The sequence below is a fragment of the Aotus nancymaae genome, unplaced genomic scaffold (assembly GCF_030222135.1).
Source record: "Aotus nancymaae isolate 86718 unplaced genomic scaffold, 86718_ANA_hifiasm-v0.15.2.pri h1tg000007l, whole genome shotgun sequence".
NCBI lineage: Eukaryota > Metazoa > Chordata > Mammalia > Primates > Aotidae > Aotus > Aotus nancymaae.
The window spans coordinates 38,210,752-38,227,648 of NW_026988418.1; the positions used below are offsets into that span (position 1 = coordinate 38,210,752).

The 16,897-nt window shown below is 41.9% G+C and overlaps 1 protein-coding gene across 5 annotated transcripts in view; it reads right to left on the bottom strand.

Moving 5' to 3' along the window:
* Nucleotides 1-16,897, bottom strand: part of SLC44A5 (solute carrier family 44 member 5) — a 471,551-nt gene that overhangs the window by 31,067 nt on the left and 423,587 nt on the right. For all 5 annotated transcript variants that reach the window (XM_064372514.1, XM_064372515.1, XM_064372516.1 and 2 more), the window contains 2 exons: nt 13,754-13,885; nt 109-208 (listed from right to left, as the gene is read on the bottom strand). In XM_064372514.1, the coding sequence (XP_064228584.1) occupies nt 109-208; nt 13,754-13,885 (232 nt within the window). The remainder of the gene's footprint in view (nt 1-108; nt 209-13,753; nt 13,886-16,897) is intronic.

Below are 16,897 nucleotides of genomic sequence, written 5' to 3' on the forward strand. Positions count from 1 at the left end.
TTAAAAGTCTTCTTAAAAGGAAAACAGGTAAGACATTTATGCAAGGGACAGTGACTGATTTTTACTGACTCCTACACTTTAGCTGAGTTTCTACATTAAGGGCCTTACTTGCTTCCTTCCTTCAGCAGGATAATGGCCACTCGGATTCGATTCCTGAGGAAGATCAGCATGAGGATGACAGTCACTTCAATGATGCAGAGTATTATCACTTTGAAAAGGAAAAAAAGTCAGTCCATAATACAAGTAGATACAGAAACAAAATTTCCCTGAAAATGCTAGGATTGAACTTTATGATTATTTCTGACAATTCTGACACTTCATACTCTAAGCAGTGTTATCTGTCTCAAAATACCAATCTTAGAAATTAACTTTCAAAACCTCCACGAAATCCTAAGAAATCTAGATTAAAACGTTTAGCAACAGCTTGAACTTCTCTTTTGGAAAGCATTCATCTCATCCATAGAAACATTTCACACAACTTGTAGAAATTAGAAAATAGGCATGGAAGAAGGGAAGAAATGCTTTAGGAAGTTCTGTTTTAGATGTTTCCGCCTTTAGTTCATTGAGTAAGACAATATACAGAAGACACATTTTGAGGGGTTCACATTCCTCATAGTGACTCTTAATTGTCCTTGCTGGCTGGCAGAGCAGGTGCTTGTTCCATTTTTATTTTGCGACTCTTCACACTATGGCCACCATTGATGGAATCAGGGTGTAAACTTAACTCAACTTGGTCAATATAAGGATTAGAATTAAAACTAAGGGAACTTAGTTTAGTCAACTTAGTTTAGTCTTAAAGATTATACATCTTGAATTGTGGGTTATACAAACTGTGTAAAAACCATCTTTCTGTGAAATAAGTGAATCTGCAAAGAAAGAATATAAATGTATAAAGAAAGACAGCAAGGAGAAGAAATCTTGTTTCTTTTTGGGTTTCGTTTCCTGACTCCAAGTAATCTTTAAAGTCCAAGTAAACTTTGAAGTCCAGCTGCCTTTCTGGTGTTTTTAGTTTGACGAGGCACTTCTATGTCCTTATGGTAAACACTGCCTGCTCTGCTCTCAGCCTGCTCCAGTTTTCTTTTCTCTTCAGCTAGCTTGAGCTTATTTTTTTAAACCTTGAAGCCAAATAGCATCAATTATTATATTTCCTCAATTCTAGGACACACCCTTAATTAAATAACTTTTTAGGAAAAGTAAAGAAACACTTCATTAAATGTTTACAGTCATATAAAAGTACAGCACATGTAAGTATGTACAGCATATAATACTTGGTAATAATAATGAGAATGTTATTGTTTTATGTATTTACTACAAAATACTTTTTGTTATTTCAGAGTGTACTCCTGCTATTTACTGTAAAAAAGTTATCTGTAAAACAGCTTCAGGCGGGTCTTTCAGGAATATTCCAGAAGAAGGTATTGTTATAGGAGATGACAGCTCCATGTTTTTTTATTGTCCCTGAAGACCTTCCAGTGGGACAAGATGTGGAGGTGGAAGAAAGTGATATTGATGATACTGACCCTGTGTAAGTCTAGGATAATATATGTGTTTGTATCTTCAAATTTTTAAATTTTTTTGTTTCTAATTTTTTAAATAAAATAGAGACAGGGCCTCATTATGTTGCCCAGGCTGGTCTTGAACTCCTGGGTTCAAATGATCCTCTCACCTTGGCCTCTCAAAGTACTAGGATTACAGGCATGAGCCACTATGCCTGGCCTGTGTCTCCATTTTTAACAAAACATATTAAAGAAAAGAAAAGAAACCCTTAAAAATATAAAAATACAAAAAAAAAACCTTAAAAATACAAAATGTAAAAAAAGAAAATGTTTTCTGTACAACTATACAATATGTTTGTATAAGTGTTATTATAAAAAAGTCAAAAAGTAGGGCTGGGTGTGGTGGCTTACTCCGGTAATCCCAGCACTTTGGGAGGCTGATGCGGGTGGATCATGAGGTCAAGAGATCGAGACCGTCCTGGTCAACATGGTGAAACCCCATATCTACTAAAAATACAAAAAATTAGCTGGGCATGGTGGCACATGCCTGTAATCCCAGCTACTCAGGAGGTTGAAGCAGGAGAATTGCCTGAACCCAGGAGGCAGAGGTTGCGGTGAGCCGAGATTGCGCCATTGCACTCCAGCCTGGGTAACAAGAGCAAAACTCCATCTCAAAAAAAAAAAAAAAAAAAAAGTCAAAAAGTAAAAGCTAAATGTTACTATAAAAGTCAAAAAGTTTAAAAAATTAAAAATTTATAAAGTAAAAAAGTTACAGTAAGCTAAGGTTATTGAAGAGTAGCCTATGAGTACAGTGCTCATCAAATCTACAGTAATGCTCTTCACATTCACTCACCACTCACTCACAGACACCCAGAACAACTTCCAGTCCTGCAGGCTTCATTCATGGTGTACAATTTTAAAAAATCTTTTATGGATGGCCGATTAGACACAACTCCAGCACACAACAACACCCAGCAAGAGAGATGCAGAAATCCAGAGATCTCCTAGCTCCAACTGAGGTACCAGGTGCATTTCAACGGGTCTGGTCTGACAGTGAGCAAAGCCCACTCAGGGCAGACCAAGGCAGGGAGGGGTACTGCTTCACCCAGAAAGTGCATCTGACCAGCCAGTCTGAGGCTCCACCTCTCGCGCTCTGGTCCAGATACAGCACTTCCCCCAAAGCCTCAGCAATACACAGAACAGGGGATCTTTGCCAGTCAAGCACCAGGAATTACAAGCACGGAGTTGAATAATAATCCAGGATGGTATCCTGGATTGGCACACAGACCTAAACGACACATAAGCCCAAAAGGCGGCCAGGAGAGCCTGAGGACTGAGCTATCGCCCCCTCCCCCTGCCCAGAGAGAGAGGGAGTTGTAAACCAAAGCAGCTGGGCGGGCCCCTACCCCATGACTGGAGAGAGAGGAAGCTGAAAGAGGAAGTCAGCCAGGTGTGGCTAGGTGGGTCCCTACCCTCCCCCACAAACCCTAGAGGGCTGAAGCTCTGACTCTAGTGGGTTGCACAGCCAGTGCCACAGTCTGAGCTAAACCCTGAATGATCCAGCCCAGTGGAGGAAGGGCACAACCCACCATTAGAGGGGTGGGACGGGGCTACATGTTTTAACAACACAGGAAGCCTACATAGCAATGGGATGGGATGGCATTCTTGACAACCCAGCAGCCCCTACAGGTCAGTGAAAGAGGTGGGCCTAATCTCCCAGTATAAAAAAAAAAGACACAGGAAGCTTCCCTAGTAACCTGAAGGAGTCCCTAGAAACCCAGTATTGCCTCCACAGGCAGACAAGTGACCTCATCAAGCAGCTCCCTGACACCACAGCCAGGTAAATCCATAAAGATGGGAAAAAGCGCAAATAAGATGAAACCATCAAAAACCAGAACACCTCTTCTCCTTCAAGGGATCACAACTCCTCAACAACACAGGATCACAACTTGACTGAGAAGGAGTGTGAGGAATTGACAGAAACAGGCTTCAGAAGGTGAATAATAACAAACTCTTCTGAGCTAAAGGAACACGTACTAACTCAATGCAAAGAAACCAAGAACCTTGATAAAAGGTTAGACGAAATACTAACTAGAATAACCAGCTTAGAGAAGAACATAAACGACTTGATGGAGTTGAAAAACACAGCACGAGAACTACGTGAAGCAAACATAAGTTTTAACAACCAAATCGATCAAGCAGAAGATAAGATATCAGAGATTGAAGATCAACTCAATGAAATAAAAAGAGAAGGCAAGACAAAAGAAAAAAGTGAAAAGAAATGAACAAAGCCTCCAAGAAATATGGGATTATGCTTGATCAATCTATGCTTGATCGGTGTACCTGAATATGATGGGGAGAATGAATCCAGGCTGGAAAACACGCTCCAGGATATTATCCAGGAGAACTTCCCAACCTAGCAAGGCAGTCCAACATTCAAATTCAAGAAATACAGAGAACTCCACAGAGGTATTCCTCAAGAAGAGCAACCCCGAGGCACATAATCGTCAGATTCACCAGGGTTGAAATGAAGGAAAAAATGCTAAGGGCAGCCAGAGAGAAAGGTCAGGTCACCTTCAGAGGGAAGCCCATCAGACTCACAGCAGATCTCTTGGCAGGAGCCCTACAAGCCAGAAGAGAGTGGGGGCCAATATTCAACACCCTTAAAGAAAAGAACTTCCAATACAGAATCTCACATCCAGCCAACTAAGCTTCATAAGTGAAGGAGAAATAAAATCCTTTATGGACATGTAATTACTGAGAGACTTTGTCACCACCAGACCTGTCCTACAAGAGCTCCTGAAATAAACACCAAGCATGGAAAGGAAGAAGTACCAGTCACTGCAAAAGCAAACCAGCTGGCAAAAACCAAAAATACAATGAAGAAAATGAGTCAAATAATGAGAAAGAAAAGCAGCCAGTAACAAAATGTCAAGACCAAATTCACACATAACAATATTAACATTGAATGTAAACGGCCTTAATGCCCCAGTCAAAAAACACAGACTGGCAAACTGGATAAACAGTCAAAACCCATCAGTGTGCTGTATTCAGGGAACCCATCTCACATACAAAGACACACATAGACTCAAAATAAAGGGATGGAAGTGTAAGGCCAGTTGCCTCGCCAGGAGCTTGTACACGCCCACCCCCGTCTGGGAGCTTGGACACACCCACTCCCCTCCACACCTAGAAACTACATCACCACTCCATGCCCGGCACCAAGCTGTGCACTCAGCACCTAGTCCGCCATTGGAAAACCCCACCAAAATTCAAAAGAAGCCCCGCCAAAACCTGCCCAATAGCATTTTGTCTCGTCCAGGGCCCACTCCCCCTGGGCGGCCCGCTCACCGGAAATCCCACCCACCTGCCAATAGCAGCTTGTCATGTCCACGTCCTGCTCTCCCACAATCAATCAAATGCCTTCACTCCCTATAAAACCCCACGTCTGAGAGGAGTCCATTAGACTTCTCTGGCCCCTCCTGTCGGACCGCAGAACCTCGCCCAGGAGCTGATTAAATTTCTTTATTCCAATAACTGGCCTCAGTTGCCTCATTCAAACCTTGCTTGCTTCATTCAAACCTTACAAGTGGTGCCGGAAACCCAGGAGGAGTTGTAAGACCCCCCTGGGAAAGCTGACTCCTCCACCCAAAGCCGGACCAGGGAGCTGCTCTGCCACGAGGTAAGACTTCTGCTGCCCATAGCCTCTCCCACTGCCTGTTCTGAGGACTCCCTGTCTGTAATCACGGCCGTGTCAGGGGCTCCTTTCTGCCATGGGCCTGGGGCCCTGGCTTCCCGCCGTGGGTCCAGGACCCCAGCTTCCTGCCGAGGGCCTGGGGCCCCGGCTCCGTTCCGAGGACCTGAGCATAAAGGAGACGTTCCTACACTCTTGTCTTCTCCCCGTAAGGGGTATCTCAGGGTCAGGAATCTGAGGGAGACGTCCCCACCTTCCTGAACCCTCCGGTGCTCGGGGGCGCAATGCTTAGTTGCCCTTCTGATCATATCCGGTGCTCGGGGAAGCGACGCTGAGTTGCCCTTACGATCATCTCCGCGGCAGCAGCCGAGGCTTGGGTAGTCAGGAGCCCCATTTGCAAACCCGGGCCCTGCCCAGGAGCAGGACCAAACCCCTGGCTTGCACCACTAAGACGTCAGCAACTGTACTTTCAGTTTCTCTTCCTAACCTCGGCACGAGTGAGCAGGTAAGTGAGTAAATTCTAAGCAGTAAATCCAGATTCGGCTGTATTCTCGGCTCCTGTTTCTGCTCCTATCTCCTAACTCACTCTCTCTCTCTCAAGATGGCAGCCATTTCCCGCTTTTAACTCTCTCTCTCTCAAGATGGCGGTCATTTCCCGTTTTCAACTCTATCTCCCTCTCTCTCTCTCTCTAGATAACGGCCGTTTCTTGCTTTCCTCTAATTTTGCTATGTGGCAGATAGCCCTAGCCCTTTCTTGTTTTTTGTTTTCTTCCTGATTATAATCATTGTAAACATGCAGGCTTTCTGGTATCTTCGTTCCCGCCCCACTCTCTGTTCCTCTTGCACCATTGCCCAGGTGCTCCTAGCCAAAGAAACCTCCTCTTTGCCCTTAGCCCCTCCACCCTCCTTCTCTTCCTTTTCTGACCCCGATGCATCTGAGGAACTCTCCTTTCCGCTGGCCCTACCCAATAATCCTCCACCCTATGACAGACCTCAACCCCCCTCAGCTCCTCCACCTCCTAATTACAACCTGGCCTCTCCTGTTAGTGCTCACACCCGCTTGCGCTGTGCTCCTAACGACGAAGCCTCCCTCCTTTGCCCCCTCCATGAGGTGGCCGGAGCAGAGGGCATTGTCCGGGTGCACATTCCCTTCTCCCTCTCCGATCTATCAGCCATTGAAAAACGCCTGAGGTCTTTCTCCACCAATCCTACTGCCTGCACCAAAGAGTTCCGCTATCTTACCCAGGCATATGACCTAACCTGGCATGACACGTATGTAATCCTATCCTCCACCCTCACCCCAGACGAGCGGGACCGGATCCTTACAGCAGCCCGGGCATACGCTGATCAGGTACACCTAACTAACAACCAGATGCCGGTGGGGGCAGCGGCAGTACCCGAGGCTGACCCAGACTGGAATTATCAAATGGGTCAAGATGGCCGCCGCTGCAGAGACGAAATGCTACAATGCCTCCTAGCGGGCATGCAACATGCGGCTCAAAAAGTAGTTAATTATGATAAGCTGAGGGAAATAACTCAGGGCCCTACTGAAAACCCCGCCGCCTTTCTCAACCGACTAACTAATGCTATGATCCTCCATACCCAGCTGGATCCGGCCTCTTTAGCGGGGGCTACAGTTCTAGCCACCCATTTCATCTCTCAGTCAGTGGCTGATATTAGAAACTTAAAAAGGCTGAGGAGGGCCCCCAAACTCCCATACGAGACCTAGTAAACATGGCATTTAAAGTTTTTAATGGCTGAGAGGAAAAGGCTGAGGCAACCCGACAGGCCCACCTACAGCAAAAGGTAAGCCTCCAAACCCAAGCTCTTGTGGCAGCCCTGAGGCTGGCAGCCCACCAGGTGCCTGGTGGGGGGATCCATCGAAATACACCAAGAACTTCGGAGGCACTCCGCCTGGGCACTGCTTCAAATGCGGTCAGGAAGGACACTGGGCGCGTCAGTGTGCATGTCCCCGACCACCTACCAAGTCCTGCCCGGACTGCAGGCGGCTGGGACATTGGTGCAGTGAGTGCCTGTCCCGGACTACAGGCTCACCTCTCGCACCTCTATGTGGAGGGCAGGCCGGTCCGCAGGAAGGAATCCCATTGCTTGAACTCCTCGGCCTTCTGGACGACTGACGCAGCCCGGACTCGAGGACCCCCATCACCCTTGCTGAGCCCAGGGTAATGCTGCAGGTAGCGGGTATGTCCATTTCCTTCTTAGTGGATACGGGGGCTACCTATTCTGTATTGCCTTCCTACTAAGGGCCTAGCATACCTTCCCAGGTCTCAGTCATGGGAATTGATGGAAGGCCTTCCTGTCCTAATCAAACCCATCCTTTAGCCTGTGTCCTCGAGGGTCACCCCTTTTCTCACTCCTTTTTAATCATACCCTCATGCCCAGTTCCCCTCCGGTCCAGGTTCAATCTGTCACAGTCACCTACGGGGCCTGGCACCACCCTGACGGGTATCCCCTTGTTTGAAGAGCACTCTCAAAATCTCTCTTTCTGCTATGGGATGGCCAGCAATTCCAACCCCAGCTGCAACACCACAGTAAAAGTAAAATCCTCCCTCTACACGCCTCCAGGAGGATACTTCTGGTGTAACAGAACCTTAACCAAAGCCATTAATGCCTCCTTCCCCTTCCCTTGCGTGCCTGTCACTTTAGTCCCGCAGTTAGAAGTATACGGACAGGCTGAATTCCTATCCCTCTTTCCACCTTCCCCTAATCACCAAAACAGACAAGTAGTCTTCCTCCCAATGGTCGTTGGCCTCTCTCTAGCATCCTCTCTAGCAGCGGTCAGTCTAGGAGGCAGCGCCCTAGTCTACAGTGTCACTTTAGCCACTCAACTAGAGAACAAACTCCATGTGGCTGTTGAAGCATCAGCCGCCTCTCTGGCCTCCCTCCAGTGACAAATCACGTCGCTGGCCCAGGCAACTCTCCAGAACCGACGGGCCCTTGACCTGCTAACGGCAGAAAAAGGAGGTACCTGTCTGTTTCTTCAGGAACAGTGCTGCTACTATATCAATGAAACAGGCCTTGTAGAAGAGAACGTCAATGCTCTCTATCGCCTCCAGGAAGATCTCCACAAAAAGCAAAATACATCAGTCTCGCCTCTCAACTGGTGGCAATCCCCCATACTTACCTGGTTAACCCCCATCATCACTCCCATTATTGTAATTTGTCTTCTGCTAATGCTAGCCCCTTTTTCACTCAGGTTTTTACAGGCCCGCATAAGGGAAATTTCCAGGGTGGCCGTAAACCAAATGCTGCTTCGCCCCTACGTCCGACTCCCAATCGAGGCACCAGCCAATTGACCCCTATTCAGCAGGAAGTAGCCAGAAAGAAGCGGCGTCCTATATCATCAAAAGGGTTGGAATGTAAGGCTGGTCGCCTCGCCGGGAGCTCGGACATGCCCACCTCCCTCCGGGAGCTTGGACATGCCCACCCCCCTCCGCACCACGCCTGGCACCAAGCTGTGCACTCAGTACCTAGTCTGCCATTGGAAAACCCCGCCAAAATTCAAAAGAAGCCCCGCCAGAACCTGCCCAATAGCATTTTGTCTCGTCCAGGGCCCACTCCCCCGGGCAGCCCGCTCACCGGAAATCCTGCCTACCTGCCAATAGCAGCTTGTCACGTCCACATCCTGCTCTCCCACAATCAATCAAATGCCTCCACTCCCTATAAAACCCCACGTCTGAGAGGAGTCTGTGCGACTTCTCCTACCCCTCCTGTTGGACCGCAGAACCTCGCCCAGGAGCCGATTAAATTTCTTTATTCCAATAACTGGCCTCAGTTGCCTCATTCGAACCTTGCTTGCTTCATTGAAACCTTACAGGAAGATTTACCAAGCAAATGGATAACAAAAAAAAAAGAAAGCAGGGGTTGCAATACTAGTCTCTGATAAAATAGACTTCAAACCAACAAAGATCCAAAGAGACAAAGGAGGAGACTACATAATGGTAAAAGGATCAATCCAACAGGAAGAGCTAACTATCCTAAATATATATGCCCCCAACACAGGAGCACCCAGATACGTAAAGCAAGTCCTTAATGACCTAAAATGAGATTTAGACTCCCACACAATAGTGGGAGACTTCAACACTCCACTGTCAATATTAGACATACCAGCAAGACAGAAAATTAACAAGGATATCCAGGACTTGGATGCAGAGCTGGACCAAGTGGACCTAATAGACATATACAGAATGCTCCACCCCAAATCCACAGAATATACATTTTTCTCAGCACCACATTGCACTTACTCTAAAATTGACCACATAATTGGAAGTAAATCACTCCTCAGCAAATGCAAAAGAACGGAAATCATTAACAAACAGTCTATCAGACCACAGCATAATCAGACTAGAACTCAGGATCAAGAAACACACTCGAACTCACACAACCTCTTGGAAACTGAACAACTTACTTCTGTGTGTCAATTGGATAAACAATGAAAAGAAGGCAGAAATAAAGATGTTGTTCAAAACCAACCAGAATGAAGACACAACTTACCAGAATATCTGGGACACCTTTAAAGCAGTGTTGAGAGGGAAATTTATAGCAATAAATGCCCAGGAGGAACAAGTAAATATCTAAAGTTGACACCGTATCATCAAAATTGAAAGAGCTAGAAGAGGAAGATCAAAAAAATTCAAAAGCTAGCAGAAGACAAGAAATAACTAAGATCAGAGCAGAACTGAAGGAGATAGAGACACAAAAAACCCTTCAAAAAATCAATAAATCTAGGAGCTGGTTTTTTGAAAAGATCAACAAAATAGAACACTAGCCAGATTAATAAAAAAGAAAAGGGAGAAGAATCAAATTGATGCAATAAAAAAATGATAAAGGGGATATCACCACTGATCCCACAGAAATACAAACTACCATCAGAGATTACTGCAAACAGCTCTATTCACATAAACCAGTAAACCAGGAAGAAATGGATAAATTCCTAGACACTTGTACTCTACAAAGACTAAACCAGGAGGAAGTTGAAACCCTGAATAGACCCATAACAAGGGCTGAGGTAGAGGCAGCAATCAATAGCCTACCAACCAAAAAAAGTCCAGGTCCAGACAGGTTCACAGCTGAATTCTACCAACATACAAAGAGGAGCTGGTTCCATTCCTTCTGAAACTGTATCAAACAATACAAAAGGAGAGAATCCTCCCTAACTCATTTTATGAGACCAACATCATCCTGATACCATAAAGAGGCAGAGACTCAACAAGAAAAGAAAACTTTAGGCCAATATCCATGATGAACATCAATGCAAAAATCTTCAATAAAATACTGGCAAACAGAATGCAACAGCACATCAAGAAGCTTATCCATCATGACCAAGTAGGCTTCATCCCACAGATGCAAGGCTGGGTCAACATACGCAAATTCATAAATGTAATTCATCACATAAACGGAACCAAAGACAAAAACCACATGATTATCTTAATAGATGCAGAGAAGGCCTTCGATAAAATTCAGCAGCCCTTCATGCTAAAAACTCTCAATAAACTAGTTATTGATGGAATGTATCATAAAATGATAAAAGCTATATATGACAAATCTACAGCCAATATCATACTGAATGGGCAAAAGCTGGAAGCATTCCCTTTGAAATCAGGCACTTGACAAGGATGCCCTCTCTCACCACTCCTATTCAACATAGTATTGAAAGTTCTAGCCAGAGCAATCAGGCAAGAAAAAGAAATAAAGTGCATTCAATTAGGAAAGGAGGAAGTCAAACTGTCTCTATTTGCAGATGACATGATTGTACATCTAGAAGACCCCACCGTCTCAGCCCAAAATCTTCTTAAACTGATAAGCACCATCAGCAAAGTCTTAGGATACAAAATCAATGTGCAGAAATCACAAGCATTCCTATATACCAATAACAGACAAACAGAGAGCCAAATCAAGAGCGAACTACCATTCAAAATTGCTACAAAGAGAATAAAACACCTAAGAATACAACTAACAAAGGATGTAAAGGACCTCTTCAAGGAGAACTACAAACCACTGCTCAATGAAATAAGAGAGGCCACAAACAGATGGAAAAACATTCCATGCTCATCATTAGGAAGAATTAATATCATGAAAATGGCCATATTGCCCAAAGTAATTTATAGATTCATTGCTATTCCCATCAAGCTATGAATGACCTTCTTCACAGAACTGGAAAAAAACACTTTAAACTTCATATGGAATCACATGAGAGCCCGCATAGCCAAGAAAATCCTAAGCCAAAAGAACAAAGCTGGAGGCATCACACTGCCAGACTTCAAACTATACTACCAGGCTACAGTAATCAAAACAGCACGGTACTGGTACCAAAACAGAGACATAGACCAGTGGAACAGAACAAAGGCTCCAGAAGCAACACCACACATCTACAACCATCTGATCTTTGACATACCCAACAAAAACAAGCAATGGAGAAAGGACTCCATGTTTAATAAATGGTGTTGGGAAAACTGGCTAGCAATGTGCAGAAAGCAGAAACTGGACCCCTACCTGTCACCTTACACTAAAATTAACTCCAGATGGATTAAAAATTTAAACATAAAACCTAACACCATAAAAACACTAGAAGAAAACCTAGGCAAAACCATCCAAGACATAGGCATAGGCAAGGAATTCATGACTAAAACACCAAAAGCAATGGCAATAAAAGCCAAGTTAGACAAATGGGATCTAATTAAAATTCAGAGCTTCTGTACAGCAAAAAAACAAACAAACAAACAAAAAAAACAACCATTGTTAGAGCGAATCCATAACCAACAGAATGGGAAAAAATTTTTTGCAATCTACCCATCTGACAAAGGGCTAATATCCAGAATCTACAAAGAACTGAAACAGATATACAAGAAAAAAACAACCCCATTCAAAAGTGGGCAAAGGATATGAATAGACACTTTTCAAAAGAAGACATATATGAGGCCAACAAACATAAGAAAAAATGCTCATCGTCGCTGGTCATTAGAGAAATGCAAATCAAAACCACATTGAGATACTGTCTCACGACAGTTAGAATGGCGATCATTGAAAAATCTGGAGACGACAGATGCTGGAGAGAATGTGGAGATATAGGAACACTCTTACACAGTTGGTGGGAGTGTAAATTAGTTAAACCATTGTTTAAGACAGTGTGGCGATTTCTCAAGGATCTAGAAATAAAAATTCCATTTGACCCAGCAATCCCACTACTGGGTATATACCCAAAGAACTATAAATTGTTCTACTATAAAGACACATGCACACATATGTTCATTGCAGCCCTGTGTACAATAGCAAAGACCTGGAACCAACCCAAATGCCCATCAGTAATAGACTGGACAAAGAAAATGTGGTACATATACAGCATGGAATACTACACAGCCATAAAAAACGGTGAGTTCATGTCCTTTGTAGGGACTTGGATAAATCTGGAAACCATCATTCTCAGCAAACTGACACAAGAACAGAAAGCCAAACGCCATATGTTCTCACTCATAAGTGGGTGTTGAACAACAAGAACACGTGGACTCAGGGAGAGGAGCATCACACACTGGGGACAGTTGGCAGAGGTAGGGGAGAGACAGTGAGGGGTGGGGAGGGTGGGGAAGGATAACATGAGGAGAAATGCCAGATATAGTATGCACCTAAAGTAAATTTAAAAAAAAAACATGAATCTTACAAGGAGTATTATAATAACACCATTCTAGAAATATAAGATTAAAACTATCTCTGAAATCATCTTACTTTAAAAAGTTTGTTACATTTTAATAAATATTTAAATTTGTTAATATTAAAAAATACTATCCTTAAGAAATTAAAAAACTTGAAGAAACACTTTAAACATGCAAATTTATTTTCAGATATTACTCATAATTCTTATAAGTAGTTTAAATGTTTTATTATGAAAAAATTGTTTTTCCTTTTCCTTTTTTCTTTTTAAAAACAAAGTTTGAGGCTGGAAACGGTGGCTCACGCCAGCATGTTAGGAGCCTAAAGAGGGAGGATCACTTGAGCCCAGAAATTTAAGACCAGATTAGGCAACATAGAGAGACTCCATCTCAATAAAAAATTAATCAGGCATGGGGCACACGCCTGTGGTCTTAGCTACTTGGGAGGCTGAGGTAGTAGAATTGCTTGAGTTTGGGAGGTCAAGGCTGCAGTGAGCCATGATTGTGCCACTGCACTCCAGCCTAGGTGATAGAGCAAGATCCTATCTCAGAAAATGAAATAAATAAATAAATAAAAAGTTGAAAAATCAAGCATTCATCTCTTTTTAAACATCTTTGTTAGACATCAGATTAATGCCTGTAAATGTCCAAAACTAAACCATTTTAATTTGAAGGAAAACGACTTGAGGTCCTTGTAAGGTAGTATTTTCTTAGGTTATACAGTAAATTTTCCTTAATAACTTTTCCACTTACTATAGTTAGGGGATTATAGACACATTATCTTTTATGACATTAGTGATAAATACATTTAACAGGTTATACCAATCCAAATTTTCTTTTAGACAAAAATATTTTCTCATTATTATAATTTTAATCAAATCAGTTTTTAAAATACTCACTAAATGTGAACCATGTTTGTTGCAGTTGAAAGTACATGCTTATGCTAGTCTGAATCCCGATGTCATAGATAGTTAATACAGAACTTGGGTGTTCCTGAAGTTTGGTGTATTCCTGGTAACAGTACCATATTCCTTGAAAAAGAAAGAAAAACAGGAATAATATAAAATATGATTTTCTGAAATACAAGCTATACGTGTTCATCATACATATCTACATAAAATTCATCAGCATGGTAATTTCTACAAAGGAAAGACACATATTTACGCAGCAAATATTTTATTTGGATCCAATAGTCTATATGTGCTACTGTATTTGATATAAATGTTCTAGTATTTGTCTTGATAACTGTGGCAGCATCTGGCTTTAAATATGCTTTTGACTAGAAATGTCCATCAGTAAGGACTGGTTAAATACATCATGATATATTTATTCACTAGAAAGACGCACTGAAAACTCCCCTTAAGATTTATACCCAACACTAATCTATTATTATCCACTTATTTATTTATCCTTGCAATTCTATGATTTTTGAGGTTATTTAAATAGATGCAACAACTTTAGGATTGGTATTTTTCTAGTGAACTAAATCATTTTTATCCATAACAATAATTGCCATTCTAAAATCTATTTTGCTGATGTCATTGTTCTCTGCCACTTTCTTTTGTTAACGATTGCTAGTATATTTTTTCCATCCTTTCACTTTCAAATGTTCTATTTCCTTATATGTTGTATAACTTTTATAAATAATATACAGCTCCAATTTGTATGTGTATATTTTAATCTGACCTGACAATCTCTGTATTCTAATTGGTGAGTTAAACATATTTATACTTTATAAATTGATATATTTATATTTGTTTCTATGTTCTTACTTTTTCTTTTTGTGTTCTATTTTGTGCCTATACTTTTCTTCCAATTCAAATCTTTTAAAAATTGATGATTTTTCTGTTTACTTATATTCCATTTTTCTTCTCTACTGGTTTTGAGCTATCTACTCTATTTCTATAACAGATTACCTTGAAAGTCTCTTCTGTTATTTTAATAAGTCTAAAGCCAATATCTTAATAAGGAAACTCAAAGACCTTAGTTGCTCGATAATCACCCACTCTAATTATTGCTCAGTAATTTCATTATGTACATTTTAAATATACTAGTTAGCATGTAAGTAAAGCTAAACAAACTGCCTACATACAAGAATAATTTTAGTGTCCAATGTCTAAAGCAATTATTACTTTATGCAGGCAAAGTTTGTTTAGCTTTACCTAAATGCTTACTAATCTATTTTCTTTGTTCATCATCTTTTCTTACATCTCATATATTCCTGTGGAGTCATGCTCCTTCTCACTCTCTCTCATAGCTGCATTCAATCCATCAGGAAATACAGCTATCATTATACAATAAAAGCATGTATGGCCATCTTCAAGAGTTTCCCTCATTTGGCATATACATTTCTGCAATCGTCTCCTTACTGGTCTCATTGCTTCTACTCTTGCCTTACTACAGTCTATTTTCAATACAGGGACTAGAGCAATTATTATATTTTATCTCTTTGCTGCTCAAAACCCTACATTGCCTTCCTGTTTCACTCAGAGTAAAAGCCTGGATTTTACGATAATCTGTAAGGCTCTGGCTCCTTCATAAATTCTATGACTTCATCTCCTACTATTTTTTCCTTTACTCAGTACACCTATCCACACCAGGCTCCCAGCCATTTCTTCAATACATTCTTATCTTATAGGGCCTTTGCTCTAGCTGTACCCACTGTCTGGAACTTTTCCTTCATCTTGACTGTCTAACGCCACTGCTTTCAAGTGTTTTCTTAGATATCTTTCCCAAAAGACCCCTTATTCTAATACTGCCATTTTGACTCCTTGCCCTGCCATGGCACTTTCAATCCCCCCTTTCCTGCTCTACCTTTTCTTTTTTCCATAGCATTAACAACCTTCCAATATATAAATTACTTAGGCTATGAGCATCAGAAGAGTAAAAACCTTTGTCTGTTCATTTACTGTTGTACATCAAGAATCTAAAATAGTGTCTGTACACAGCAGCTGTTCAATTGATATTTGTTGAATAAACAGAATAATGTTCAATTAGATGTGGATTTATCTTCCTTTACTCTCCTTAGTATAATGAGGGCTTCCTGTATCTATGGATCTATGTCTTTTACCAGTTCTGGAAATTATCAGCTAAGAGTTTTCAAATATAGTTGATATATGTCAGGCCCTTCTTAACCTATTTTGTATTTCTTTTACCAGACAATCACATTTTTGTCTCCTTGTCACATTCTGCTATATTTTGGTTACTTGAGATTCATATTTCAATTTATTAGTTCTCTATTTTGCTGTTTAGCTTATCAATTTGATTTTAATATAAGATTTTGATTTTGAAAAGTTCTTTTTGGCCCATCTTCATGTATGCCTGGACATTTTTGTTGATTTTTATTTTTGTAATTCTATCTTTAATCCTTTAAACTTTTAATGCATGGTTATTTCATGTTCTGTATCTTTCTTTTTTTTTTCTTTTGAGACAAAATCTTATTCAGTTGCCCAGGCTCGAGTACAATGGTTATAATCTCGGTTCACTGCAACCTCCTCCTCCTGGGTTCAAGTAATTCTCCCACCTCAGTCTCCCAAGTATCTGGGACTGCAGGTGTGTGCCACCATGCCTGGCTAACTTTTGTATTTTTAGTAGAGACAGGGTTTCACCATATTGGCCAGGCTGGTCTCCCACTCCTCACTTCAAGTGATTGGCCCACCTCGGCCTCCCACAGTGCTGGGATTAAAGGTGTAAGCCACCGTGTCCAGCCACCTGTTCTATATCTATTAATATCCATATCTGAATTCCTGGAGAACTCAATCTCATGTTTATAGTATCCACTGATTTCACATAGAACTGTTTTCTTGCATGTCAGGTAGTCTCAGACTGTCAATCTGAATCTGTGAAAACCTGGTGACCTAAATTGAGAAAACTTTCATCTAGAGGAGATTTACATTTATTTCTTTTGGCAGCCAAAGGGTGCTAACAAACAGGTCACTTTAGATATTTCCAGGATCCCAGACTTAACTCCAGGAGTTTCAGGTATGATCCCCTGTTCTGCTGCCAACTCCGGTCTGAGTCTCGTGATCCCAGCACCACTTTAG